Consider the following 18,944-nt stretch of genomic DNA (forward strand, 5'->3'; position numbering starts at 1 on the left):
GCAGCGGCGCCGCGTCGGCCAGTATGCGCGCGCCCTGCAGCCCGAGCGACAGCAGCGCGCCGGCGCCCACCACGCGCACGCCCGCGCTGCCGATGGCGTTGCGAGCCACGTGCAGCACGCACAGGGACTTCTGTAGGGTATAGTGTACCTGCAGATGCGTGTCCTGCAGCAGCGCCTGCTGCAGCAGCGGCGCCGCGTCGGCCAGTATGCGCGCGCCCTGCAGCCCGAGCGACAGCAGCGCGCCGGCGCCCACCACGCGCACGCCCGCGCTGCCGATGGCGTTGCGAGCCACGTGCAGCACGCACAGGGACTTCTGTAGGGTATAGTGTACCTGCAGATGCGTGTCCTGCAGCAGCGCCTGCTGCAGCAGCGGCGCCGCGTCGGCCAGTATGCGCGCGCCCTGCAGCCCGAGCGACAGCAGCGCGCCGGCGCCCACCACGCGCACGCCCGCGCTGCCGATGGCGTTGCGAGCCACGTGCAGCACGCACAGGGACTTCTGTAGGGTATAGTGTACCTGCAGATGCGTGTCCTGCAGCAGCGCCTGCTGCAGCAGCGGCGCCGCGTCGGCCAGTATGCGCGCGCCCTGCAGCCCGAGCGACAGCAGCGCGCCGGCGCCCACCACGCGCACGCCCGCGCTGCCGATGGCGTTGCGAGCCACGTGCAGCACGCACAGGGACTTCTGTAGGGTATAGTGTACCTGCAGATGCGTGTCCTGCAGCAGCGCCTGCTGCAGCAGCGGCGCCGCGTCGGCCAGTATGCGCGCGCCCTGCAGCCCGAGCGACAGCAGCGCGCCGGCGCCCACCACGCGCACGCCCGCGCTGCCGATGGCGTTGCGAGCCACGTGCAGCACGCACAGGGACTTCTGTAGGGTATAGTGTACCTGCAGATGCGTGTCCTGCAGCAGCGCCTGCTGCAGCAGCGGCGCCGCGTCGGCCAGTATGCGCGCGCCCTGCAGCCCGAGCGACAGCAGCGCGCCGGCGCCCACCACGCGCACGCCCGCGCTGCCGATGGCGTTGCGAGCCACGTGCAGCACGCACAGGGACTTCTGTAGGGTATAGTGTACCTGCAGATGCGTGTCCTGCAGCAGCGCCTGCTGCAGCAGCGGCGCCGCGTCGGCCAGTATGCGCGCGCCCTGCAGCCCGAGCGACAGCAGCGCGCCGGCGCCCACCACGCGCACGCCCGCGCTGCCGATGGCGTTGCGAGCCACGTGCAGCACGCACAGGGACTTCTGTAGGGTATAGTGTACCTGCAGATGCGTGTCCTGCAGCAGCGCCTGCTGCAGCAGCGGCGCCGCGTCGGCCAGTATGCGCGCGCCCTGCAGCCCGAGCGACAGCAGCGCGCCGGCGCCCACCACGCGCACGCCCGCGCTGCCGATGGCGTTGCGAGCCACGTGCAGCACGCACAGGGACTTCTGTAGGGTATAGTGTACCTGCAGATGCGTGTCCTGCAGCAGCGCCTGCTGCAGCAGCGGCGCCGCGTCGGCCAGTATGCGCGCGCCCTGCAGCCCGAGCGACAGCAGCGCGCCGGCGCCCACCACGCGCACGCCCGCGCTGCCGATGGCGTTGCGAGCCACGTGCAGCACGCACAGGGACTTCTGTAGGGTATAGTGTACCTGCAGATGCGTGTCCTGCAGCAGCGCCTGCTGCAGCAGCGGCGCCGCGTCGGCCAGTATGCGCGCGCCCTGCAGCCCGAGCGACAGCAGCGCGCCGGCGCCCACCACGCGCACGCCCGCGCTGCCGATGGCGTTGCGAGCCACGTGCAGCACGCACAGGGACTTCTGTAGGGTATAGTGTACCTGCAGATGCGTGTCCTGCAGCAGCGCCTGCTGCAGCAGCGGCGCCGCGTCGGCCAGTATGCGCGCGCCCTGCAGCCCGAGCGACAGCAGCGCGCCGGCGCCCACCACGCGCACGCCCGCGCTGCCGATGGCGTTGCGAGCCACGTGCAGCACGCACAGGGACTTCTGTAGGGTATAGTGTACCTGCAGATGCGTGTCCTGCAGCAGCGCCTGCTGCAGCAGCGGCGCCGCGTCGGCCAGTATGCGCGCGCCCTGCAGCCCGAGCGACAGCAGCGCGCCGGCGCCCACCACGCGCACGCCCGCGCTGCCGATGGCGTTGCGAGCCACGTGCAGCACGCACAGGGACTTCTGTAGGGTATAGTGTACCTGCAGATGCGTGTCCTGCAGCAGCGCCTGCTGCAGCAGCGGCGCCGCGTCGGCCAGTATGCGCGCGCCCTGCAGCCCGAGCGACAGCAGCGCGCCGGCGCCCACCACGCGCACGCCCGCGCTGCCGATGGCGTTGCGAGCCACGTGCAGCACGCACAGGGACTTCTGTAGGGTATAGTGTACCTGCAGATGCGTGTCCTGCAGCAGCGCCTGCTGCAGCAGCGGCGCCGCGTCGGCCAGTATGCGCGCGCCCTGCAGCCCGAGCGACAGCAGCGCGCCGGCGCCCACCACGCGCACGCCCGCGCTGCCGATGGCGTTGCGAGCCACGTGCAGCACGCACAGGGACTTCTGTAGGGTATAGTGTACCTGCAGATGCGTGTCCTGCAGCAGCGCCTGCTGCAGCAGCGGCGCCGCGTCGGCCAGTATGCGCGCGCCCTGCAGCCCGAGCGACAGCAGCGCGCCGGCGCCCACCACGCGCACGCCCGCGCTGCCGATGGCGTTGCGAGCCACGTGCAGCACGCACAGGGACTTCTGTAGGGTATAGTGTACCTGCAGATGCGTGTCCTGCAGCAGCGCCTGCTGCAGCAGCGGCGCCGCGTCGGCCAGTATGCGCGCGCCCTGCAGCCCGAGCGACAGCAGCGCGCCGGCGCCCACCACGCGCACGCCCGCGCTGCCGATGGCGTTGCGAGCCACGTGCAGCACGCACAGGGACTTCTGTAGGGTATAGTGTACCTGCAGATGCGTGTCCTGCAGCAGCGCCTGCTGCAGCAGCGGCGCCGCGTCGGCCAGTATGCGCGCGCCCTGCAGCCCGAGCGACAGCAGCGCGCCGGCGCCCACCACGCGCACGCCCGCGCTGCCGATGGCGTTGCGAGCCACGTGCAGCACGCACAGGGACTTCTGTAGGGTATAGTGTACCTGCAGATGCGTGTCCTGCAGCAGCGCCTGCTGCAGCAGCGGCGCCGCGTCGGCCAGTATGCGCGCGCCCTGCAGCCCGAGCGACAGCAGCGCGCCGGCGCCCACCACGCGCACGCCCGCGCTGCCGATGGCGTTGCGAGCCACGTGCAGCACGCACAGGGACTTCTGTAGGGTATAGTGTACCTGCAGATGCGTGTCCTGCAGCAGCGCCTGCTGCAGCAGCGGCGCCGCGTCGGCCAGTATGCGCGCGCCCTGCAGCCCGAGCGACAGCAGCGCGCCGGCGCCCACCACGCGCACGCCCGCGCTGCCGATGGCGTTGCGAGCCACGTGCAGCACGCACAGGGACTTCTGTAGGGTATAGTGTACCTGCAGATGCGTGTCCTGCAGCAGCGCCTGCTGCAGCAGCGGCGCCGCGTCGGCCAGTATGCGCGCGCCCTGCAGCCCGAGCGACAGCAGCGCGCCGGCGCCCACCACGCGCACGCCCGCGCTGCCGATGGCGTTGCGAGCCACGTGCAGCACGCACAGGGACTTCTGTAGGGTATAGTGTACCTGCAGATGCGTGTCCTGCAGCAGCGCCTGCTGCAGCAGCGGCGCCGCGTCGGCCAGTATGCGCGCGCCCTGCAGCCCGAGCGACAGCAGCGCGCCGGCGCCCACCACGCGCACGCCCGCGCTGCCGATGGCGTTGCGAGCCACGTGCAGCACGCACAGGGACTTCTGTAGGGTATAGTGTACCTGCAGATGCGTGTCCTGCAGCAGCGCCTGCTGCAGCAGCGGCGCCGCGTCGGCCAGTATGCGCGCGCCCTGCAGCCCGAGCGACAGCAGCGCGCCGGCGCCCACCACGCGCACGCCCGCGCTGCCGATGGCGTTGCGAGCCACGTGCAGCACGCACAGGGACTTCTGTAGGGTATAGTGTACCTGCAGATGCGTGTCCTGCAGCAGCGCCTGCTGCAGCAGCGGCGCCGCGTCGGCCAGTATGCGCGCGCCCTGCAGCCCGAGCGACAGCAGCGCGCCGGCGCCCACCACGCGCACGCCCGCGCTGCCGATGGCGTTGCGAGCCACGTGCAGCACGCACAGGGACTTCTGTAGGGTATAGTGTACCTGCAGATGCGTGTCCTGCAGCAGCGCCTGCTGCAGCAGCGGCGCCGCGTCGGCCAGTATGCGCGCGCCCTGCAGCCCGAGCGACAGCAGCGCGCCGGCGCCCACCACGCGCACGCCCGCGCTGCCGATGGCGTTGCGAGCCACGTGCAGCACGCACAGGGACTTCTGTAGGGTATAGTGTACCTGCAGATGCGTGTCCTGCAGCAGCGCCTGCTGCAGCAGCGGCGCCGCGTCGGCCAGTATGCGCGCGCCCTGCAGCCCGAGCGACAGCAGCGCGCCGGCGCCCACCACGCGCACGCCCGCGCTGCCGATGGCGTTGCGAGCCACGTGCAGCACGCACAGGGACTTCTGTAGGGTATAGTGTACCTGCAGATGCGTGTCCTGCAGCAGCGCCTGCTGCAGCAGCGGCGCCGCGTCGGCCAGTATGCGCGCGCCCTGCAGCCCGAGCGACAGCAGCGCGCCGGCGCCCACCACGCGCACGCCCGCGCTGCCGATGGCGTTGCGAGCCACGTGCAGCACGCACAGGGACTTCTGTAGGGTATAGTGTACCTGCAGATGCGTGTCCTGCAGCAGCGCCTGCTGCAGCAGCGGCGCCGCGTCGGCCAGTATGCGCGCGCCCTGCAGCCCGAGCGACAGCAGCGCGCCGGCGCCCACCACGCGCACGCCCGCGCTGCCGATGGCGTTGCGAGCCACGTGCAGCACGCACAGGGACTTCTGTAGGGTATAGTGTACCTGCAGATGCGTGTCCTGCAGCAGCGCCTGCTGCAGCAGCGGCGCCGCGTCGGCCAGTATGCGCGCGCCCTGCAGCCCGAGCGACAGCAGCGCGCCGGCGCCCACCACGCGCACGCCCGCGCTGCCGATGGCGTTGCGAGCCACGTGCAGCACGCACAGGGACTTCTGTAGGGTATAGTGTACCTGCAGATGCGTGTCCTGCAGCAGCGCCTGCTGCAGCAGCGGCGCCGCGTCGGCCAGTATGCGCGCGCCCTGCAGCCCGAGCGACAGCAGCGCGCCGGCGCCCACCACGCGCACGCCCGCGCTGCCGATGGCGTTGCGAGCCACGTGCAGCACGCACAGGGACTTCTGTAGGGTATAGTGTACCTGCAGATGCGTGTCCTGCAGCAGCGCCTGCTGCAGCAGCGGCGCCGCGTCGGCCAGTATGCGCGCGCCCTGCAGCCCGAGCGACAGCAGCGCGCCGGCGCCCACCACGCGCACGCCCGCGCTGCCGATGGCGTTGCGAGCCACGTGCAGCACGCACAGGGACTTCTGTAGGGTATAGTGTACCTGCAGATGCGTGTCCTGCAGCAGCGCCTGCTGCAGCAGCGGCGCCGCGTCGGCCAGTATGCGCGCGCCCTGCAGCCCGAGCGACAGCAGCGCGCCGGCGCCCACCACGCGCACGCCCGCGCTGCCGATGGCGTTGCGAGCCACGTGCAGCACGCACAGGGACTTCTGTAGGGTATAGTGTACCTGCAGATGCGTGTCCTGCAGCAGCGCCTGCTGCAGCAGCGGCGCCGCGTCGGCCAGTATGCGCGCGCCCTGCAGCCCGAGCGACAGCAGCGCGCCGGCGCCCACCACGCGCACGCCCGCGCTGCCGATGGCGTTGCGAGCCACGTGCAGCACGCACAGGGACTTCTGTAGGGTATAGTGTACCTGCAGATGCGTGTCCTGCAGCAGCGCCTGCTGCAGCAGCGGCGCCGCGTCGGCCAGTATGCGCGCGCCCTGCAGCCCGAGCGACAGCAGCGCGCCGGCGCCCACCACGCGCACGCCCGCGCTGCCGATGGCGTTGCGAGCCACGTGCAGCACGCACAGGGACTTCTGTAGGGTATAGTGTACCTGCAGATGCGTGTCCTGCAGCAGCGCCTGCTGCAGCAGCGGCGCCGCGTCGGCCAGTATGCGCGCGCCCTGCAGCCCGAGCGACAGCAGCGCGCCGGCGCCCACCACGCGCACGCCCGCGCTGCCGATGGCGTTGCGAGCCACGTGCAGCACGCACAGGGACTTCTGTAGGGTATAGTGTACCTGCAGATGCGTGTCCTGCAGCAGCGCCTGCTGCAGCAGCGGCGCCGCGTCGGCCAGTATGCGCGCGCCCTGCAGCCCGAGCGACAGCAGCGCGCCGGCGCCCACCACGCGCACGCCCGCGCTGCCGATGGCGTTGCGAGCCACGTGCAGCACGCACAGGGACTTCTGTAGGGTATAGTGTACCTGCAGATGCGTGTCCTGCAGCAGCGCCTGCTGCAGCAGCGGCGCCGCGTCGGCCAGTATGCGCGCGCCCTGCAGCCCGAGCGACAGCAGCGCGCCGGCGCCCACCACGCGCACGCCCGCGCTGCCGATGGCGTTGCGAGCCACGTGCAGCACGCACAGGGACTTCTGTAGGGTATAGTGTACCTGCAGATGCGTGTCCTGCAGCAGCGCCTGCTGCAGCAGCGGCGCCGCGTCGGCCAGTATGCGCGCGCCCTGCAGCCCGAGCGACAGCAGCGCGCCGGCGCCCACCACGCGCACGCCCGCGCTGCCGATGGCGTTGCGAGCCACGTGCAGCACGCACAGGGACTTCTGTAGGGTATAGTGTACCTGCAGATGCGTGTCCTGCAGCAGCGCCTGCTGCAGCAGCGGCGCCGCGTCGGCCAGTATGCGCGCGCCCTGCAGCCCGAGCGACAGCAGCGCGCCGGCGCCCACCACGCGCACGCCCGCGCTGCCGATGGCGTTGCGGCCCACGTTCAGCACGCACAGGGACTTCGACGCTCGCTGCGCAAATACAATTGGTTTTTTTTTTTTTTTTTTTTCTATACTTAAATAGTATTTTATACAATCGTGATATAATGGAGAGCTTTTCAGTCGAGTACCGTGTTTAGGCAACGAAGCTTGCCGAGTTGCCTAAGTAAGGTACGAGATTGAAAAGCTTGATTATATCACTATTGTATACAATACTTTTTCTACGAGTCAACAAAAAAATACTTAAAACTAGTAGAAGAGTCATATATGTAGGTAAAAAAACCAAAAGTATACAGCTAAGATGCGCGAGCAGTAGAGCTTCCAATACCGAGATCCCGGTATTTCGGGATCCCGGGATCCGGTCTTTTTAAACGCATTTTTCAATACCGGTATTTTTAAAGGCAATACCGGGATCCCGGTATTTTAAAAAATTAGGGAAATGCGCAGTATAAACCCTTCAAATCCATTATATTCGGCTTTATCAAAAAGCTTACTAAACGTCAGACGAATCTAGAGTTAGACAAAGAAAAGGCTGCAACGATTTTGATAGCACGCGCAGTGCAAGTGTTATATTAAAAATAGTTGCAGACTTTACTTGGTCAAAACTCTAACTGGTCTCTAGCCCGCATTTTATTATTGAAACAAGATCGTTGCCTAATGCGTCAGTTAAATATTTGGTGGTTGGTGGTGGATGAGTCCTGAAGTTATGCGAGAGATGAATTTTTTTTTTTTTATACAAGTTATACAGCATAACAGTATAAATACCAAACCACTGCTAACTTACACAGAATATTATAAGAAGAAGAAAACAGTATACAATTAATCACAAACTACACAATATTAACACACGATAATGTACCATTTTAAACTGTAGAAGAAAGAATATGATGATAGTGACATTAACATTAACATAATTAGTTCTTATAATTTTATCAAGAAATAAAATGAAAGAGCAAGGATAACTGTAATAATGGCAAACCAATTTTGACGGAAATTTGAAAAAATGTTGTCTGGTTGGTTAAATTGGACCAGGCGTGTCTCACTCCGCGATTTCGTCGCTTTACTGCAGGTAGCTAAAAGTACATCCGTTCTAAAAGTACGTCCGTAAGTAAAGCCATAAGCCGCGCGTGGCGCTGTCGCCACCTAGCGGCCATATCTGTGCTGATCGTAACAGACGCGTTTTGTTAGAGAGTGAGTGTTCTGTACTTAGTACTAAATGTGACTGGTGAGGTGAAGTCAACAAATTGGACCATTACCAACCTGGAGTGTGAAATAAAATTATTGCAGATGGCGGCATTGATTGTTTATTGTTGTAATAGCTTTTAGGACATATCTGGTATTCCAGTGAGCCTTTCTAATTCCCTTTTTTAATAAAATTATATATTTTAAGCGATTCATATCCAATACCGGGATCCCGGGATCCCGGTATTGATGAAGACAGTTTCGGTATTAATACCGGTATTGTGAGAAGTCCGGTATTTGGAAGCCCTAGCGAGCAGCCGCGATACCTTCATACTCGTACGCAACCCGGCCCCCGCGCCCCGCGCCCCCGGCCGGTTGGTCAACGACACCTTCTCGTAACTCATGAGGCCCTGGTACTTGCTCCGCGCTTTCGATTGGTCAATTTCATTATAGTTGACTAAACTGTATCGAAATGAATATTATAGTTGCCTAAACTGTATCGAAATGAATATTATAGTTGAGTTGGGGTCCCATAGTGAAAAAAGTATGCGATTTCACTTTGGTATACGTAGTCTTAATTCAAGCATTGCAGTCGACGAGTAGAAAATAGTTATTTTCGATACAAGTGCGAAAAAGAGGAAATTCGAAACGAGTGGCGATAAATTAAAACACGACCGAAGGGAGTGTTTTAAATCGACACGAGTTGCGAATTACCTATTCGCACGTGTATCGAACAACGTTTTACAGTACATATGGCACTTTAAAGCTTCGACATACGCACGCAAAGTGCTATTTTGCGCACTAGTGCGGAAAAGTAGCCCCATATGTACTGTAAATAAATTATTTCACACCGAGCACAAAATAAAGCACCAGATAATTATTAGAAAAACATAGATAGCAGTTATTTTTAAACACAAGTTCTATTTAATAAATCGGATGGAAGTATAAAAAGTAGGTGAGTTGACTGTGACGTCACTACACACGTTTTCATATAAATTCCATATTAGCAAATCGTTTTGACGGTTCTAAAAAAGAAGCTGATTTGACTAGTAGGAATGTAGCCAATTCATTGATAGTAGAAGGAAGGTAATCGATCTTAACGGGTCTCTAATGTTTCCCAATTAGTTCCAAGTCGTAATGCATTGTTTGCCCGCATTTTCGTTAATCATAATTAATTTGCTTCAGAAACGCGTCACTTTTCAGAATTGCCATAAAACAAACCTAACCTATCTATAGGACAGGGATCGGATACCGGTATTTTTTGTATGGGAACGGAAACGGTATTTTTTCGTTCTTTGCTAATTACTTCATTTCTAATTGGGCAATCTAATAATACGAAGTCGTAACCTAAAAACACAACTGGACAAGTCCTACATTTCGAGTATAAAATAATTCGAAAAATATGGTTACTTCCAAGTTTTTGCAAAAAACCGGTTCCGATCCCTGCTATAGGATATCCTTACGAAAATCCTGACAAGTTTTACGACTAATGATAATATGACAAACAATACATTATGACCCAAAACTTTATAGGAAACAATGGGATCTTGACATGTCTTTTTATTAAGTCAGAAGTTGTATATATAGTTATAGTAACTGAAATTCGCAACTCCGTAAGCGCGATGCAGAACGTGCCAACGCCATCTGTTAGAATATTGTGGTACAACAATGTGAAACATGTGTATGTGTACGTACCACCATCCTGGCGAGGTGGTGCGCCGCGTTGCGTGTGAGCTGGTTGTTCCACAGCACCAGGAACGCCAGCCCGCGCGCCTCGTGCCCGCCGCCCACCACTGCAACAACAACAACAACAACAACACTGTTACACTGCAACAACGACAACACACGTTACACTGCAACAACAACAACACGCGTTACACTGCAACAACAACACACGTTACACCGTGACAACAACAACAACACATGTTACACTGCAACAACAACAACAACACGCGTTACACTGCAACAACAACACGCGTTACACTGCAACAACAACAACACGTTACACTGCAACAACAACGTGTGTTACGTTGCACTGTGGATGTGGGTGTGACTACCATCCGGGCTTTGTAGGGTCACGGGTACGCCACTTATTCCTGATCTCATTCAGTAGTGTAGGCTTAGTTTACCCTCTGGGTTGGAAGGTCAGATGGCAGTCGCTTTCGTAAAAGCTAGTGCCTTCGCCAATACCATAGAGAGAAAAAACAGTTTTGATACCAAAAAGACTATTAATTTCAGTGTCTGCATCTAGCATCTAGTAGCGGAACTATCAGTACAGCTACTTGACAATAGATGTAGCACCGACCGGAAAGTCTAATACTCAACAACATACGACTTTCCGGTCGGTGCTACATCTATTGTCAAGTAGCAGTACTGATAGTTCCGCTACTCGATGCTAGATGTAGACACTGAAATTAACCTGTCGAATCCCACGATATGACGTCACCATAAGCGTTCTGGCTCATATATGAGCCGTGGGAGCTGACAGATAGTCTTTTTGGTACCAAAACTGATGTATGGAGTAAGCACTCTTGTCTTACCATATTTCTCTATGCCAATACTTAGGATTAGTTGTCAAGCGGACAGGCTCGGTTTACCAATGTGTTGATACATGGTTAATATGATGATGAGTATACTTACGCGGGCATGTGTGTGGCGACATAGGTGAGCTATTGGCTGAGGGAGGCGACTGTGTCGACTGCTCAACTAGCGCGTCCGCTATGTGGCCCACGCCAGCATCCTGACAACATAAAAAAAAAGTAATTTTGACTTAGTACAACTAGCGACCCGCCCCGACATCGCACGGACATAGAGAAAAAAATACATAGAGTGCTCACTCCATACATCAGTTTTAGTACCAAAAAGACTATTAGCATCTAGCATCGAGTAGCGGAACTATCAGTACTGCTACTTGACAATAGATGTCGCCACCGACCGGAAAGTCTTATGCTGTTGAGATAAGACTTTCCGGTCGGTGCTACATCTATTGTCAAGTAGCAGTACTGATAGTTCCGCTACTCGATGCTAGATGTAGACACTGAAATTAATAGTCTGAACTGATGTATGGAGTGAGCACTCTATGCATTTTTTTCTCTATGGCACGGGTTAACAGATTATACATAAACCTTCCTCTTGAATCACTCTATCTATTAAAAAAAACGCATCAAAATCCGTTGCGTAGTTTTAAAGATCTAAGCATACATAGGGACAGACAACGGGAAGCGACTTTGTTTTATACTATGTAGTGATATTAGTGGTGGTAATTGCTATAATAGACATTCCTAAATCAGCTTCTTTTTTAGAACTGTCAAAACGATTTGCTAATATGGAATTTATATGAAAACGAATGTAGTGACGTCACGGTAAACTCACCTACTTTTTATATTTCAATCCGATTTATTAAATACAAATTGTGTTTAAGAATAGCTGCTGTCTATGTTTTTCTAATAATTATCTGGTGCTTATTTCGTGCACATCCCTATTGTTCCAAATTTTAGGTATCTACTTCAAATGGTCTCTGAGTAACGCCTTTAACTGATTTTCAAGACCGAAGTGATCCCAGCGGTACTGATAGTTCCACTACTTGACGTTAGATGTCGACTATCAAATAACTCGCGTTTTGTCAGGCGTGTCTCACTCCGCGATTTCGTCGTCCGTTCGGCCCCAATTTTGGGGAAAGCCATAAGCCGCGCGTGGCGCTGTCGCCACCTAGCGGCCATATCTGGGCTGATCGTAACAGACGCGTTTTGTTAGGGAGTGAGTCTTCTGTACTTAGTACTATTATTTATTCTGTGGTTTTGATAAGAAAACTGACGTATGGAGTTACCACTCTTTCTTTACTTATTAGGGTTCTGTACCCAAAGGGTAAAAAACGGGACCCTATTACTAAGACAGCGAATGTCCGTCCGTCCGTCTGTCACCAGGCTGTATCTCATGAACCGCGATAGCTAGACAGTTGAAATTTTCACAAATCATGTATCTCTGTTACCGCTATAACAACAAATACTAAAACACATACAACAAACACGATTTTTTTTGCTCTATTTTTTGTTGATGGTGCGGAACCCTCCGTGCGCGAATCCGACTCGCACTTGGCCGGTTTTATTTATCTATGCTTTTACTGAGGTTTGCCAATGAAGAGTATTCTATTTATCTATTGACTGAACATTTAAGCCGTGAAACTTACAAACTTGAAAACGGCCTAGTTGACCGTGAGACCCTCGCTCGCTCGGTATAATCACCTGTATCTGGTTGTTGGACAGGTCGAGGAGCTGTATCCGGGAGTTGATCTTGAGCAGCGCGGCTATCTGCGCGGCGTCGGCGCCCGTCAGCCGGTTGTCGCACAGCCTGAGCTCTCGCACTGACCGGTTGCATTTTAATGCTATAACTGGAATATAATACACAGTTTAGAAGGTTGGTATAGCTAGTTAGGGTTCTGTATACTCAAAAGGAAAAAACGGAACCCTTATAGGATCACTTGTGCGTCTGTCTGTCTGTCCGAACATTCCCTCCCCCCTTTATCTCCGAAACTACTGAGTCTAAAATTGTGAAAAAAAAAACAATAATAGTTCTTTACTTATAGATGATAGGAAAACCTATTAGAAATGTGCAGTCAAGCGTGAGTCGGACTTAATGTACGGGACCCTTGGAACGCGCGTCCGACTCGCACTTGGCCGGTTTTTTTTATATCAGGCGTATTATGGATAACTTCATCCACTTGGTAAAATAACCGTCACTTTTTAACGCCAAGGAATTGAAAGTGACGGACACCGTTTTATCACGTTGTCAAAATGACAGTTCGGTTAGGACTAGACCAAAAAGCTATCGCTCGAAAAGATGACACAATACCATTGGCCTAGTCTCGAGTAGATGTCAACACTTTTTGATATTTAACAAATTTAACACGTATCAGTGAAAGAATAAGGATCAAAGTCAAATAGCATTATAACAGTTTTAATCTTCTAAAAGATGGCAGTAAATTTACTGCGGCTACATAATTTGACAGTCCGCCTCTATTTCAATTCTCTTTGCTAGCCGTGTACAGTCAGCAGCAGAAGTTGCTAAGCGGTGTTTAAAATGATCTTGACGCGACTTTATTGTTAAAGGCCTGTGCACACCGGCTGCGTGTGCGTGACGTGCACGTGTGCGTGCAGCGTTGTAGTATACAGATCCTTATGAGAGACGGCACACCGATTGCGTGACGTGTGCGTGTGCGGCTCCAACATTTTAGCGCACGCGCACGTGCACGTCACGCACACGCAAGCCGGTGTGCACAGGCCTTAAGAGAATAAGAGCGTATCACGCAGGTGTCAGAGCAGGGGCCTGGACGTGAACGCAGTCCAATACGTTGGTCTGACCAGATTCGCACCGCTCTGACTCCACAGTTCATATGGTTCTCCACGCCGCCAATGACAGAAGCAGATGGGGGAAGAGTATAAGAGAGAAAGTGATGCAAAAGGGAGGTCACGACCCTCAATATTGAGGAATGCGGCGCAAGGAGGAGGAAGAAGACTGTGCCAAGGTAATTTTGAACCCCTCGGCCGCATCGTAACTTCTGCTCCTGACTGTACCTGTGTGCCTCTACTGCGACACTCACCGAGGCACAGGAGGCACCGGCGCGTTCGTCGCCTCTATTGCTCCGTCTGACACTTCCAGTCCCGATAGCTCTGCGCTCTGACATTGCGGAGTGAGCCACGCCTGCTACTGCGACACTAGCGACACTCACCGAGGCACAGGAGCGGCTCGCCGGCCAGGGCTGCCCGCTGCAGGCAGAGGGCGCGCAGCCTGCACGCGCGTCGCCTCTATTGCTCCGTCTGACACTTCCAATCCCGATAGCTCTGCGCTCTGACATTGCGGAGTGAGCCACGCCTGCTACTGCGACACTAGCGACACTCACCGAGGCACAGGAGCGGCTCGCCGGCCAGGACTGCCCGCTGCAGGCAGAGGGCGCGCAGCCTGCACGCGCGTCGCCTCTATTGCCCCGTCTGACACTTCCAGTCCCGATAGCTCTGCGCTCTGACATTGCGGAGTGAGCCACGCCCGCTACTGCGACACTAGCGACACTCACCGAGGCACAGGAGCGGCTCGCCGGCCAGGGCTGCCCGCTGCAGGCAGAGGGCGCGCAGCCTGCACGCGCGTCGCCTCTATTGCTCCGTCTGACACTTCCAATCCCGATAGCTCTGCGCTCTGACATTGCGGAGTGAGCCACGCCTGCTACTGCGACACTAGCGACACTCACCGAGGCACAGGAGCGGCTCGCCGGCCAGGACTGCCCGCTGCAGGCAGAGGGCGCGCAGCCTGCACGCGCGTCGCCTCTATTGCCCCGTCTGACACTTCCAGTCCCGATAGCTCTGCGCTCTGACATTGCGGAGTGAGCCACGCCTGCTACTGCGACACTAGCGACACTCACCGAAGCACAGGAGCGGCTCGGCAGCCAGGGCCGCCCGCTGCAGGCAGAGGGCGCGCAGCCTGCACGCGCGTCGCCTCTATTGCCCCGTCTGACACTTCCAGTCCCGATAGCTCTGCGCTCTGACATTGCGGAGTGAGCCACGCCTGCTACTGCGACACTAGCGACACTCACCGAGGCACAGGAGCGGCTCGCCGGCCAGGGCTGCCCGCTGCAGGCAGAGGGCGCGCAGCCTGCACGCGCGTCGCCTCTATTGCCCCGTCTGACACTTCCAGTCCCGATAGCTCTGCGCTCTGACATTGCGGAGTGAGCCACGCCTGCTACTGCGACACTAGCGACACTCACCGAGGCACAGGAGCGGCTCGCCGGTCAGGACTGCCCGCTGCAGGCAGAGGGCGCGCAGCCTGCACGCGCGTCGCCTCTATTGCCCCGTCTGACACTTCCAGTCCCGATAGCTCTGCGCTCTGACATTGCGGAGTGAGCCACGCCTGCTACTGCGACACTAGCGACACTCACCGAAGCACAGGAGCGGCTCGGCAGCCAGGGCCGCCCGCTGCAGGCAGAGGGCGCGCAGCCTGCACGCGCGTCGCCTCTATTGCCCCGTCTGACACTTCCAGTCCCGATAGCTCTGCGCTCTGACATTGCGGAGTGAGCCACGCCTGCTACTGCGACACTAGCGACACTCACCGAGGCACAGGAGCGGCTCGGCAGCCAGGGCTGCGCGCTGCAGGCAGAGGGCGCGCAGCCTGCACGCGCGTCGCCTCTATTGCTCCGTCTGACACTTCCAGTCCCGATAGCTCTGCGCTCTGACATTGCGGAGTGAGCCACGCCTGCTACTGCGACACTAGCGACACTCACCGAGGCACAGGAGCGGCTCGCCGGCCAGGGCTGCCCGCTGCAGGCAGAGGGCGCGCAGCCTGCACGCGCGTCGCCTCTATTGCTCCGTCTGACACTTCCAGTCCCGATAGCTCTGCGCTCTGACATTGCGGAGTGAGCCACGCCTGCTACTGCGACACTAGCGACACTCACCGAGGCACAGGAGCGGCTCGGCAGCCAGGGCTGCGCGCTGCAGGCAGAGGGCGCGCAGCCTGCACGCGCGTCGCCTCTATTGCTCCGTCTGACACTTCCAGTCCCGATAGCTCTGCGCTCTGACATTGCGGAGTGAGCCACGCCTGCTACTGCGACACTAGCGACACTCACCGAGGCACAGGAGCGGCTCGCCGGCCAGGGCTGCCCGCTGCAGGCAGAGCGCGCGCAGCCTGCACGCGGCCGGCCGCAGCGCGCGCGCCAGTACCGGCGCGTGCGTCGCCTCTATTGCTCCGTCTGACACTTCCAACTCCGATAGCTCTGCGCTCTGAAATCAGACAAGGAATATTTGTATATCCTTAAACCACCGTAACTGTCTTTGGCAACCCTAGCAGAATGGACTAGCGTAAAAACGCAAGAGTGTCCGTCGGTCTGTCTGTCTATCTGTCTGTCACCAGGCACCTCATGAACCGTGAAAGTTGAAATTTACACATGTCATGTGTTTCTGAAAAACAGAATAAAATAAATATTTTAGTGGGGCTCCCATACATCAAACGTGATGTTTTTGCCGTTTTTTGTGTAATGGTACGGAACCCTTCGTGCGCGAGTCCGACTCGCACTTGGCCGGTTTTTTGGGTAGAGTTAAAAAGACGCTAAAGCTATCTCCAACTGGGCCACTAATCTTTATCGTTTAAAACATCGTGTCCAAATAAACACTGCAAACGCCTTCTAGAAGTCTTTACATGGCGACCCTGCCAGGATTCGCACCCACACTTCTCCACGATATACACAGCCAGATTATAACGACACCTCGACGTCCTCACATGGCGACCCTGCCTCCACAGATGAACAGACACGTACGTGAAATTATCCGGATCCAGATCCGGATCCGCGGATCTTCCCATACATTTAGGATCCGTCGTGCAAACCCTACACGTACCTTCTTGATCATTCTAGAAGCCGCCTGCCACCCCCGGATGCCGAAGTGCCTTGGCCCGGCAATGGCCACCGTCGTGGCGCTCTCATAGTACTCGATCATGTCAAACAGCGCCTCCTGGAAATAGAAACATCACTCAAGACACATGACACTTGAAAATCAGAGGTCAAAGTTCAGAACTCTAGACTCACCGCGCCCTCGTCTATATCTCTCTCTCACTCTAGCTCAAGTCGACGCTGAAGAGAAGAGAACAGCAGAGCGTGCCCGTACACTCACTGGCCATCAACGGAAGACTCACAAGTCGCTCCTTCAACTTACATATAGTTTGTCAAAGGACTGTCTCATTTCAAACATAGACAAAGAGAATCAAATATGGTTAGTGTTGTGTGTCGACAGAGTGACATCCCTAGTGCGCAAAACGTTCAAGCGGATAAACAAGACCAAGTGCGGGTAGTTCGAAAAACTCGCGCGGTTAGACGATGCTGATGTTAACTTAAGCCAGTCTTCTCCGAGACCACGGGGACAACGCCGTCCTCGAAACGTCGGAGGTAAATCTTAAAACTTAGATACGCGATTAAGTCCCGTTGTATAATTTAATAATAGACAAAGAGAATCATACTGTCTTTGTATTACACTAGAACTAGCACCCAATAGAAAAGAATGAGTATAGTTTTTTTTTTCTTATTTACCCCCAATTTGGTTTGACCAACTATATTTTTAATACGGGTTATACAGACAGTCCCCTATGCCGAGGGTGCATGGAGAAAGAAGACACAGCCTCTCATGTGATGTTGGAATGTAGCGGAGTGGCTCCTTACAGGGCAAAAGATATCCCCGAGCTCACTCAACATCAGTTTTGATAGGATTCCTTGAGGTGTTGGGCTAGTTGGGTGCCAGTTGTCGAGTTGCGAAAACCTATCCGTGCTACAATACAATACTAATCCTCCAATTGAAGGGGGATTTAAATCTTCTCGGGGCAGAGGTGTAGGGTTTGAGCCGGTGTAGCTTTATTTGACGTTCATAAGCGCATTGTAATATGCCTACTTGAATAAACTATCTTTTATCTTATCTTTATCTTTACTCACCGCGCCTTCGTCGTCTATGTCACACTCTAGCTCTAGACGGCGGAACTGCGCGCGATGTAGCACTGCTTCTAGAGCGTCGCACGGAGCGGAGCCGAGAAGGGAACAGTAGGAGAGCGTGAGGCGCGGCGCGCGCATGCCTCCGCCTATCACGCCTTCTGGCAGTTCCTGGGGACAGAATGTTCGTTAATAAAGATAAGATAAGATTCATTTATTGACAAAACTGTAAAATGAGATTCGCATTACAAATATAGACAAATGCCCAACAGTTTGCCCATTTCGGGCTTACAATATTATGAAGAGGTATTCGGTTTGGGGTTTCGTAAAACAGACTTCTTCAAAGACTCATATGTCTTCAAGTTCTTACCAACGCTTGCTATTACCTTGCGCTGGGACGTAATGTCATGGCTCTGCAGGTGTGCAACTGTGCAAGTAGCGGAAAATTTACAAAAAGTTGATAAGCTCTCTGAAACTTCTGAATAAAATCGTAAGAATCTTGAGAGGTAACTGCAGTGTTTCCAAGAGATAAATTTAGCAATTTTACAAACTTTACAACCGCCGGCATAATATAAAGTTGGTTGGTAAATGACGAAGAGTACTTATAAAAGGTGAAAAGACATGCCGAAGCCAGTCAGAGGCTTTCCAGACCTACGTGAAGTTGACCGCCCCAAACCGAGTGCCCGCAAATGGCATACCTATATCGTTTTCCAGCATACTAAAGACGGCAACAAGTGGAGTTGGACATGGCTATTACTACACTTAAGTTCAATCCGGTATTCCGGTAGCAGTGAGGGGTGACTGAAGGGAGCATGTTACCCGTATCTGCTGCAGGACGGAGTCGATGGCGTGTTGTGGCTCTAGGTAAAACAGCAGTGAGGGGTGACTGAAGGGAGCACGTTACCCGTATCTGCTGCAGCACAGTCTATTGCGTGTTGTGGCTCTAGGTAAAACAGCAGTGAGGGTGACTGAAGGGAGCACGTTACCCGTATCTGCTGCAGCACAGAGTCGATGGCGGGCGTGTTGTGGCGCCGGCACGACTCGAGGTACTGCGCCGCCAGCTGCGCCCGCGTCGTCGCCGGCACTGCGAATAAGAAATGGTTTATTTAGCCTCTTAAATCCAAACTTCCTTTTAAAAGGACAAAACCAAATCGAATTTGGAACTATAATGTAATGAAAGAAGGTTTCAAATTTAAAACTGCAAAAATTACTGGGTCTTAGGAGGTTATGTTATGTGTAACAAGGAGCAAGAGTTGGGTGTACCTGGATGGGTGGGAGGAGGTTACCCAAGGTGCCCAGGACCGGAGTCAGTGGAAGAATATAATTCGAGCCCTACAACCCAACAGAGGGTAACAGGACGAAAAAAAAACAAGCAACAACGGTTGCACTCCGGGAGTGCCGATAGAAGTGAAAACTCACCTCACTATGTTACCGACC

The 18,944-nt window shown here is 56.2% G+C and overlaps 1 protein-coding gene across 1 annotated transcript in view; it reads right to left on the minus strand.

Annotated features, from left to right (window-relative positions):
* LOC134660209 (uncharacterized) overlaps nt 1–18,944 on the minus strand; it is a 64,342-nt gene that overhangs the window by 11,767 nt on the left and 33,631 nt on the right. Inside the window, exons 2-9 of the mRNA XM_063515934.1 lie at nt 18,494–18,591; nt 17,514–17,678; nt 16,432–16,545; nt 15,666–15,819; nt 12,301–12,446; nt 10,700–10,799; nt 9,755–9,852; nt 6,737–6,910 (exon numbers count right to left, since the gene is read on the minus strand). Of these exons, the coding sequence (XP_063372004.1) occupies nt 6,737–6,910; nt 9,755–9,852; nt 10,700–10,799; nt 12,301–12,446; nt 15,666–15,819; nt 16,432–16,545; nt 17,514–17,678; nt 18,494–18,591 (1,049 nt within the window). The remainder of the gene's footprint in view (nt 1–6,736; nt 6,911–9,754; nt 9,853–10,699; nt 10,800–12,300; nt 12,447–15,665; nt 15,820–16,431; nt 16,546–17,513; nt 17,679–18,493; nt 18,592–18,944) is intronic.

The sequence above is a fragment of the Cydia amplana genome, chromosome 26, assembly GCF_948474715.1.
Source record: "Cydia amplana chromosome 26, ilCydAmpl1.1, whole genome shotgun sequence".
NCBI lineage: Eukaryota > Metazoa > Arthropoda > Insecta > Lepidoptera > Tortricidae > Cydia > Cydia amplana.